This window comes from Mytilus edulis, chromosome 2, assembly GCF_963676685.1.
Source record: "Mytilus edulis chromosome 2, xbMytEdul2.2, whole genome shotgun sequence".
NCBI lineage: Eukaryota > Metazoa > Mollusca > Bivalvia > Mytilida > Mytilidae > Mytilus > Mytilus edulis.
Window position 1 is genome coordinate 102,282,717 of NC_092345.1, and position 11,705 is coordinate 102,294,421.

General features: G+C 32.5%; 1 protein-coding gene across 1 annotated transcript; it reads left to right on the top strand.

Moving 5' to 3' along the window:
• Window positions 1–8,005: 8,005 nt before the first annotated feature.
• LOC139513702 (uncharacterized) lies at window positions 8,006–10,673 on the top strand. The gene is made up of 3 exons (XM_071302446.1): window positions 8,006–8,291; window positions 8,823–8,981; window positions 10,415–10,673. Exons 1-3 carry the CDS (start codon window positions 8,090–8,092, stop codon window positions 10,552–10,554), a joined length of 501 nt encoding a protein of 166 aa, XP_071158547.1. The 5' UTR covers window positions 8,006–8,089; the 3' UTR covers window positions 10,555–10,673.
• Window positions 10,674–11,705: the final 1,032 nt, after the last annotated feature.

Genomic DNA, 11,705 nt, shown 5'->3' on the forward strand with positions numbered 1-11,705 from the left:
GTTTTCTCCGATCACTCCGATAAACACAGAGTGCACCCACTTCGAATGTATGAATCTATGAATATTAATCGATCCATTATACAAGATTGATTCAGGAGTTGCTTGCGTGCAATTCTAATAAAAATCTCATAACTCTTCGAACAATTATAGAATCAAAATTAAAAACCAATTGTTCAGAGAACAATTGAAGGTCTTTCCACCAGTAAATATCTATTTTGATATTAAAATATTAAACATCAGTCTAAAATGTCAGTTCCTATGGCTTTATGATGTATAGATATGAATTTTAACCAAAGGTCATAATCTAAAACGCCAAATTTACCTATGACCTTGACCTCAATTTCAAGGTCACAAACTGAGGATCTCAAATCAAAAGACCCTAGGTCTCTAATATGTATGGTTAATAAGTAATATCACTTTACGCATAATTTTAGATGTGGTAGGGGCTAAAACTCCCATTTATTGTCTACGCACCCTTTCAACCAAAATTATTATGTTACGACATGTCGCAACTAACAATTTAGTAAAAATAATTTGTCGATATCTGATAACGTTAGTGAAAATGAGTGAAAATAAGCCAAAATCAAAATTAGAATATGACCTTGACCTTTGACCTTGACCTAATTTTCATTTTTTTGGACCAAGGATCTCAAATCATAAGACCCTAGGTCTCTATCACTTATGGTTTTCCAGTTTAAAATACATTTCAAAATTTCAAATACAAAACGGGAAATAACTCTCATATGGAATCTCTATACGGCTTCGGTCAAAATAAAACAGCACATCCTGAAGATGTAATGAGGAATTTGCAAAAATAAATTTGTCGGTTTCTTATACGGTTGTGAAGATTACGCGATAACAAGAAAAACAGTGTTCGGGGAGATAACTCTTATATGGGAAAGATTTTGGTTACACGGTGTCAGTTACAAAAGCGTAATAACTGTTCGATATCATATACCATATGTCTAAGCGACATCTTGCGAAACAAAAAAATTGCGGAGGAACAAAAAGTTGGCGGAAGAAAAAAAATAATAATAATAATCAGAAGAAAACCAATAGGTCTTTCCACGGAAAAGTGGAAAGACCTAATAACGGCGAAGTAGATTTTCGAACATTTTGGTTTAGGACGTGTATTTATTACAGTTTAGAGGCATTTACGATAGCATTTTCACAAAACTCATACTGAAAAATTCACATCACAAAATTGCAATGGAAATGACATCTAACAATGATGTCAAATACTCCAACTTCTCACAAGTATGAAAGCTTTGGGCAAATGTTCGCAAAGAATAAGACGGGTGTAAGATGTATATAGACCAAAAATGATCAAGGTTCTATATAACTATATGAAAATAGCAATATAGTTTGTCGAATTTATATAGAACATTGCACGTGTTTAAGTATAAAATGCACTTTTTCGAAGTTTAGAAACAGGTAGAATTCGAAGGGTTGTTGAGCATTTATATCCTGTTTCGAGTACAAATTTTATATTTGAAACAATGTTTAATTTTACTACTTATACTGCAACACTTTCAAATGTTTTGGGAAAACCATAATTTTGTATTTCAAGCGAATGAAGTAAATTACAGCGTCACGGTTGAAAAAAGTCTTCAAAAGTAAAATAACAAACATGACATGTGTTAATTTACGTTTTTGTTTTATTGAGTTAAGCCTTCCAATTGATATTTTATCGTGCGTTTTTCTATGTTGTGATGTTATAATATTGTTTCAGAAAAAGAGAGCAGGTGTGGTACCATTAAAACGTTTAATCCCGCTGAAAATGTTTGCACCTGTCCTAAGTCAGGAATCTGATGTACTGTAATTGTCGCTTGTTTATATAATTTATACGTGTTTCTCGTATCTCGTTTTTTATATAGATTAGACCGTTGGTTCTCCCGTTTGAATGATTTTACACGTCTAGTAGTTTTGGGGTCCTTTATAGCTTGTTGTTCGGTGTGAGCCAAGGCTCCGTGTTTAAGGTCGTATATTGACCTATAATGATTTACTTTCCTGAATTGTTATTTGGATGGAGAGTTTTCTCATTACCACATTTTTCTATATCTACTAACTTCAAAGAAAAATTAAAATCCCTTATCAAATAACAAAATCAAGATCCGAAATACATCAAACGAATGGAAAACATCTGTCGTGGTCTAGACATTTCGTCATATAGAAAACTGTTGATTAAACCTGGTTTTAAAGCCAGTTAAACCTCTCACTTGTATGCAGTCGCATATAATTCCATTTTATTGACAGCAATATGTAAGCAAAATACACAGAAATAATAGGTAAGAATTTAAAAACAAAATAGGGGTATACCAGTAAAAATTGTATTAAAAGCTTAATCAGTACAAAAACAAACAAATATGTAAACAAAGAAAATCAAAAGGAATGACAAGAATACAACAAACAACAAAAACTGCACATAAACACATTGGCGGGATGCATAAGTACCCAGCTCTCCAAGAGGATATTACCAAAATTAATGGACTCAACAGTGAAGTTTAGAAATTTAAAAATACTAATTAAAGAACACTTTAAAACGTAATAAAGATGATAATTAACGTCATTACCTAGAATTTATACTTCAAGACCATCATGTTTTATATGTGAAATAGATACGGAATATTTATCAAGATGGTCTTGGTATTTTCTGTTCAACCTTTTTTTTTTAGAAAAAACAAGTCAAGACGTTTTTTGGCATTACCATGATTCATCAACTTTCTGCTGAGACATTGGTCACGTTTTATAAAATCGGGGTAGCATATGAAATCTCTCGGATAACGAATGAGTTGGTAAATGTATATCTCATATGCAGGTGAAGTTAGTATATTGCTACTAAGGTGGTGGAAATTGATAATTTCAAAATTGAAATTGTCTCGTTTATCATAGTTTTTGGTACTGAAAAAGGCCTCTTATGTCAAATTCGAGGTAAATGTTTCAAATGATTTGGTGGAAGCTATGTCTGTTTTCTATATTGTGTTTGTATCATATTGTTTGTCGTTAAAAACTTCATTGACACTCGCAAAATGATCTTTTAAAATATAACGGTTTCAAAGTCGGACCTAAATGCATCATTTGCATAGTAAAGTATTTGCTCCTCGCTTACTGTATCATTGATGTCATACTTCAAAGAAATTTTTTATCATATACTTCAATTTGGCAGCGGCAATAGCATCCCCTATAGTAACTAGAACTGCCATCACTTGGTCATGCTGTATCTGAATTGTGATTGGGCATATTTAAAATTTGAATCACTTGCTGTTCTATAGTTTGACAGAAGGCTAAACGTTGGAAGCAAAAATATCGGTATTTTCCAGGCTATTCAACATATGAAAAGGCATTATCAAGTAAAAACAGATTGTTTCAATAAAAGTATAGAGGAAAATCCAAAACGGAAAGTCCATAATCAAATGGCAGAAACAAAAGCTCAAACACATTAAACGAATGAATAACAACTGTCATATTCCTCACGTATATGTTGTTATGTTTTCTTGTATTCGATCTGAGAATTTTGATGACCGGTTTACCACTATTGCCTTTATTTGATACAGGCATTTTCTAATATAGAAAATGGTGGATTAAACATGGGTTTAAAGCTAGCTTAACCTATCACTTGTATGACATTCTCATTTAATTCCATTATAGTGACAACAATGTGTGAACAAATCAAATATAAAATTGAGAATGGAAATGGGGAATGTGTCAAAGAGACAACAACCCGACCATAGAAAAAAAAAACCACAACAGCAGAATGTCACCAATAGGTCTTCAATGTAGCGAAAAATTCCCGCACCCGGAGGTGTCCTTCAGCTGGCCCCTAAACAAATATATACTAGTTCAGTGATAATGGACGCCATACTAATTTCCAAATTGTACACAAGAAACTAAAATTAAAATAATACAAGACTAACAAAGGCCAGAGGCTCCTGACTTGGGACAGGCGCAAAATTGCGGCGGGGTTAAACATGTTTGTGAGATCTCAACCCTCTCCCTATACCTCTAGCCAGTGTAGAAAAGTAAACACATAACAATACGCACATTAAAATTCAGTTCAAGAGAAATCCGAGTCTGATGTCAGAAGATGTAACCATAGAAAATAAACAAAATGACATTAATACATAAATAACAACGGACTACTAGCAGTTAACTGACATGCCAGCTCCAGACTTCAATTATACTGACTGAAAGATTATGATTTCATCATATGAACATCAGGCACAAACTTTCCCGTTAGGGGTTTAGTATCATACCATCATAACATATATGAGAAGAACATAACCCGTGTCATGCCAACAACTGATTTTTGAATAAATGTGTTTAGTTCCGATGCAAAGACCCTATAAGGGAATCAATATTAACGCCAAAATATGCAATCTTTAATGACCTGACAACAGTTTCGTAACTATATCCCTTCTTAATAAGTCTATTCAAAGTTTTTTTTTAGTTTCTGAGGTGAATACTGACACCTTTGTGCTTTATAAAGAATATTTCCATAAAAAAATGGATGTGAAATACCTGAACGTATAAGAAGTCTGCATGTTGAGCTATATTTAAGAAAGATATCCTTATACCGATGATAAAATTTAGTAAATGTTTTGACTAGTTTGTGATATCGAAAACCCTGGTGCAATAATTTTTTAGTAATACATAAATTTCTCTCGTTAAAATCTAAAACATTGTTACATACACGAGCGAATCTTACAAGTTGAGATATATAAACACCGTAAGATGGTGACAAGGGAACGTCACCATCTAAAAATGGATAATTAACGATAGGAAATGAAAAATCATCTCTTTTATCATAAAGTTTAGTATTCAGCTTTCCGTTAGTGATATAGGTATCAAGATCGAGGAAAGGGCAGTGGTCATTGTTAGTATTAGCTTTATTTAAAGTAAGTTCAACAGGATAAATTTCTTTAATATACATACTGAAATCGTCATTATTGAGAGCCAAAATATCATCCAAATATCTAAAAGTATTATTAAATTTGTACATACATTATAGGCAAAAATGTCATAATAAGGGTAAAGCCGTGAACATTGTATAAATCTATCACTATAAAAACAAACATAAAGGCATATGGTATATATTCAAAGCACATACGCAAAAAAGAAACACAAGAATACAAAACAGGACCACAGCACAACATGTTCCCTGATATATATGATGAGTATTATTAAACACGCAAAGTTTATGTTCTCTAACTGTGATTCAGATGCGTTTCAATGTGAGCTTAATTAATTAAGCACATCAGTCTTAGGAATTCAGGGGTACCTTAATTGCAAAAATGTGACAACAAATCCTTAAACGACCAGACGAATACAGGCAACAGTAGTATACCGCTGTAAAAAAGTCATAAATCAATGGAGAGAAAACAAATCCAGGTAACAAACATAAACCGAGGAAAACACATCAACATGAGAGGAAAACAACATAAACAACAGACATGCTGAAATGCAACAAAGAACGAAAATCCTTCGTGTGTTATTCTAGTATATTAAACTCGTTTAAACAGCTTCTTTTTAGAGATCAGTTTTAGTACCAAAATACGTAAGTTATCTGGTAGACACAAACAGTTGTGTAATACTCGTATATTAGAAAAAGTAAGTAAATATATCAAACTCAGATTTTTTGCTTTCATTAAAAATTGATGCATTTGTTTTTAACAAGATGATAGTTCATCTTTTTCATTCCTATAAAAAGTCACTGAAAACCAATAAAAAACTGTGATCACTTTAAATAATCGATCAACCAATCAAATCTTCTTATAATGTAAACGGACTGTCTACCTATTGTCTTCCTGTGTCAATCTTTGTAACAATGTTTGAGCAAACATCCAAACAATTTTTGCATGTAATTCAATGAAAATTTGTGTTTCCTGAATATTTTATAATAGCTCTAAGGGATCGGTACATCCAATACATATGCCTACGGTCTAGAGCCTACGGTACCACATTAATAAAATTTTCACAACTCACCCAAAATCTATGGATCGTGTTTATAGTAGCCAACATGTTGGGTTTTTGTTTGCAGTTTTTAATATCCTACTGAATCATTTTTGCAAATACTTACTGAAGTGTGAAAGACATCATCAATATATAAAATGAACGAATCTAAGAAGATGTTTTTCTTTTTTGTCTTTCATTGTATGTCTTGTGTGAATTTCACTATGATGAGTAAGAAAATGGTGAATTAAAACTGATTAATAGCTAACTAACCTTCTCCCTTGCATCATAGTCGCATAAAATTCCATTACATTGACAACGATGTGTGAACAAAACAATAGAAATAATAGCTGGTAAAACGTTATCAAAGGTACCAGGATTATAATATAATACGCCAGACGCGCGTTTCGTCTACATAAGACTCATCAGTGACACGCAGACCAAAATAGTTATAAAGCCAAACAAGTACAAAAAGAGCATTGAGTACCCAAAATTCCAGAAAGTTGTGACAAGTACGGCTAAAACAAAATGTCAAAATTATGTATACAGCAGTCAACATTGTGTTCAAATCTTAATCACTATAAAAACATACAAATATGTCAACAAAGAAAAGCAAAAAGTCATGTACATAAAAAAAACATTAGCAAAAACGAAAGACAAGAATACAAAAATTTTCCATAGAAAATAACACAATGAGGGGATGTACAAATACCCAGCCACGTCCAATGGACATTACCAAAAATAGACTAAACGGTAAAAGTATTAATTCACAAATACAAATGAAAGAATACTATAACACGTTATCTAAACTTCAAAACCATCGTCTATCATGGGTGAAGTTGATATAGAATATTTATCCGATGAAATTATGTAGAAAAGGAACGATCCGTTCTTTGACATACCCTGGTTCATCAATATTCTGCTCAGACACTGGTGACGTTTAACAAAGTTTGAGTAGAAGCCTACGCTCAAGAATACCTAATGATTTGAGAAATGTATATTCCATATTCAGACGAAGTTGGTATATTACTACTAATGTGGGGAAAATTTTAAAAATAAAATCGTCAGGCAGAGGAAGCCGTGTCTGGTGTTTCTTTAATTTCTAGTTCTGGTGGATATATAAATGGTGGCAACTATACCACCGTATCATTCTTATAAACCTGGTAATGCAGTGTTTATATCATACACTACAACATTCCACATACCATACCACAGTATCATTCTTAGATACCTGGTATGGCAGTGTTTGTACCATACACTACAAAATTAAACATACCATAGCACCGTTTCATTCTTTTATACCAAGGTATAGAAGCATGTGTATCAAACACTACAATATTCCACATACCATACCACCGTATCATTCTTAGATACCTGGTATGACAGTATTTGTACCATACACTACAAAATTAAACATACCATAGCACCGTTTCATTCTTTTATACCAAGGTATAGAAGCATGTGTACCAAACACTACAATATTCCACATACCATACCACCGTATCATTCTTAGATACCTTATGACAGTATTTGTACCATACACTACAAAATTAAACATACCATAGCACCGGTTCATTCTTTTATACCAAGGTATAGAAGCATGTGTACCAAACACTACAATATTCCACATACCATACCACCGTATCATTCATATATACCTGGAATGTGTGGCAGTATTTGTCCCTACCCCCAATACCATACCACTGCATTGTTCTGGGTAGTATTTGTACTGTACTATACCTACATAAGATACCCAATTCAATGCCACCGTATCATTCCTACACATATTGGTATGACAGTATTTGTAACATACAGCCATAACATACCACATACCTTCTCATCATAAAATACTACATACGATACAATCATACGGGATCATGTATACCTTATAAACAACAATGTGTATTGATGGTTTGATTTGGTATATTGCATAGAGAGGCGTATGCTAATGATAAGATTTGTCGAATCAAATACTTTATACATTTAAAGGTGTTTTCATTATCATCCAAAACTAGATTTTACTTCTGTTATCAAGTTCCTTCATGTTAAATGACTGTTTATTGTAGCAACAAACGCAGTATAAATTTGTGCCTGCTTATTGATATTGTTACATTGTGACAAAGAAAAAACAGAAATCAAGATGGGGATATTCGGGGATGCTAAACCTACTACTATAGCTGGCTTCATAGTTGCCATTGTTTCGTTTGTGTTGCAACTTACCAGTTTTGCCACCCCGTATTGGATGCATATCAAAATGGGAAATGTAGAGTCTCATTTTGGTTTATGGCAAATGTGTCTTCCAACAACATCCGGAACAACGGAATGTGCACAAATTAAATGTGGTATGTAAATTGATGTTGATAAAATTTAATGAATGCATTTAAATAACCAATTTGCAGCTGCTGACTTGCTTCATTTTTTGTTTATTTACTTTTTAAAATATCTGTGAATCAAAATACAAAAAAAAGAATATACTCAGATGGATTACTTTGACCAAAATCAAATCTTGCATTCTCCATATCCGCAGTGACATTTCATTTGTTCATTGCTTTTCTATTTTTTGTGTTTTGTATCTTATGTTGAAGACCTTATGTGTTATTTTGTTTTTGTTTAGTACGACTATTTTTTTTCTGTACAATTATTGTAAATCTCCATTTAATCAACATGATATGCTGTAAAACAATAAATTTATTAGGTTGTTTAAATTATTTGAAATCAAGCATAGAAGTTGAAAGTAAGATTTTAACTTGCACTTAAAACTACAAGAAATACTATAGGGTGTATTTAACATGTTTTGTAGTCATGTGAGAATTTCTCATTGTACTAAGTTAATATTTTACATCAATAATACCAATTTATATTAATTATCGTAGAAAAATTTGGTTGTCCCAGTTTTAAAGGAACCCAGGCGTTAGAAACATTAGCGTTCATCATCTTGTTGGCTGCTGTTATCCTTGTAGCAGTTCAGTTATTTGTGATGAAGGATAAGGATATTCTGAAGAAGGCAGGAGCAGTTTGTTGTATTGTTGCAGGTATTATTTAGAAAAAATCTATTAGAAATAAAATTAATTATCATACTATTGATTGGTGTGTTTATGGTGATTAAACTTAAAGTAATTTTCATAATTTGTATTTAGTCAGCTTAAATATGCAGCAAACATGTAACTGCAAATTAACTCAATTATCTCCCTGTTAAAATTTTGGCAGTTATATTTCTAACGTCTGAGTTGGCTAAAATTATAATTTTGCCTTACTGGTGTTTTACCCAACAGCTATTTTATTTTCTCTCACCTCGTCAATAAGAACAAATTATAAAAGTGATGGTAAGAAGAAAACTGTTTTTTCATACATATAAAACATAATATCTGTCTAATTTTCACTTTCTTCATGGAGTAAACAAACACTTTGAAACAAAAGATAGCGGTAAGCGTGATGCAATGGAAAATAATAACAATAACACAACTTATTTATTTTTGGAAATTTCGTATAAATAATACATAAATAATAACTGTAGTAATGACATCTTGTTTTTCATGAAGATATATGCGATTAAGAAAGTTTCCTGTCTTACATTTTTTTTTATATCTCAAATATTGAAAACAACACGTTATTAATTTCTTGCGTCCGAAGCGCTTTTCTGGATTTACCTTCATCAGGAACGCTCAAAGCCAAATATTTGAAATCCGAAGATGTATAAGTACCGAAACCGTTGAAGAGCTGTATGTCAAAAATACCTAAAATAAATAGCCAAATTCACCTAAAGCCAACTATATATGTAAAATTAGTAGATATAGGAGGATGTGGTGTAAGCGCCAATGAGACAACTCTCCATCCAAATAACAATTTATAAAAGTAAAACATTATAGGTCAATGTACGGCCTTCACCACGGACCCTTGGCTCACACCGAATAACAAGCTATAAAGGAACACAAAATTACTAGTGTAAAACCATTCCAACGGGAAAACCAACAGTCTAATTTATATAAAAACGAGAAACGAGAAACACGTGTAAATTACATAAACAAACGACAACTACTGTACATCAGATTCATGACTTAGGACAGGTGCAAACATTTGCAGCGGGGTTAAATAAAGGCAACAGTAGTATACCGCTGTTCAAACTCATAAATCCATGGACAAAAAACAAAATCGGGGTAAAAAAACTAGAACTGAGGGAAACGCACCAAACATAAGAGGTGAACAACGACACAACACTACAATGTAACACACACAGAAACGGACCAAGCATCAGACAAAATCCCACGAGAATAACAAATATAACATCAAAACCAAATACATGAAAATGGGATAGACAAGTACCGTGACACGTCTTATCTTAAACGTTTTAATGGTACCAAACCTTCTCCCTTTTCTGAAACAATAGCATAACATCAACATAGAAAAACACACGATAAATTACTACGAGGCTATTTTATATTAAATAAAGGTTTGTTTTATTTTGTAGGCGCTTTTGCCCTTATTGGAGTTATAGTGTACGCTACTCAAAAGGGTGTCCAGACCAGTAATCTTCATTTTTCGTTCGCGTTCTGTATTATTGCTGCAGTTGGTGGCATTGTTGCCGGTGTTTTATTAATAATTGGATGATAACAAGATATTGCATTAAAGCAGTATATATAGACTGAAAGTGTTATTAGGGCCAATGAGCAGTAATTGGGTACAAGTTTGAACTCTATAACTGATAATAAAATAATAATAATAATGCATTTCACTGATTACTTGCTAAATTGGCCTTTATGAACATCTTTAAAATACCCCAGCAATATTATTTACTTAAGCTTAATTAGCATATGACAGTTTATTCTTTTTAAGGGACATCAGGTGTCAAATTCATATTCACTGATTTGACTCGAATTCTCATATTTGATTTATAACATACTAAAACGTATTTCCAAATTACAAAAAGACCGAATTACATAATTTACAACGCATGTGCTCGATAATATGTATCAGCATTTCGTGCGTGTTTTAATCCACCATTTTCTACATTTGAAAATGCCTGTACCAAGTCAGGAATATGAATGTTCTTGTCCATTCGTTTTTGATGCGTTTTGTTATTTGATTTTGCCATGTGATTATGGACTTTCCCAATTGATCTTCCTCTAAGTTCAGTATTTTTGTGATTTTACTTTTTAGTATAGACGCCATCTAATTAATCATTGAGATGACCTCCGAAGACTTCCAATGGTCATACAACCCGGTATAAATATAGATATAGATAACGAACTCGTACAGTTGGATTTGTTTGGGCAACTGTTCGATTTTATATCTTAATTTAAAAATATATGTTATTCGTCGTTTTTACCGGTACATGAAATTTGTTTTATTATCGAATCAGTCATTCAAATGGTTTTACCCTTCCCTTGTTTCACTTTCAATGTTGACATTCTATTTTAATAAATGAACCCGCTTAATCCATGCGTAATCCAGCTCCAGCTAAGGGGTTGAATTGGAGGTTACACGAATCCGAATTCCATGTGGTCGAATTACTCTCTTGCAAATGAATAATTCATCAGCGATTTTTCTCATTATATTTTGACAAAATTTAACCAAACTGGCTGCTTTTTGTTTTATGTCTATCGGTTAATTCGTGTATTTGAATTACTGTCTCATTGACATTATGCCTCATATCTTCTTTAGACTTTTGATTATCAACCATGCTGATTCAAAGACTATTTCATTATTGCTTTATCGATAAAAAATATTAAACAGCGTTATCTACCTCACATCCCGCACAG

Excerpts from the sequence above, each read along its gene's own strand:
- LOC139513702 (XM_071302446.1), top strand. The coding sequence starts at position 8,090 with ATGGGGATATTCGGGGATGCTAAACCTACTACTATAGCTGGCTTCATA. Across the intron at positions 8,292-8,822 it reads ATGTGCACAAATTAAATGTG|AAAAATTTGGTTGTCCCAGT; the intron begins GTATGTAAATTG and ends TAATTATCGTAG. Across the intron at positions 8,982-10,414 it reads AGTTTGTTGTATTGTTGCAG|GCGCTTTTGCCCTTATTGGA; the intron begins GTATTATTTAGA and ends TTTATTTTGTAG.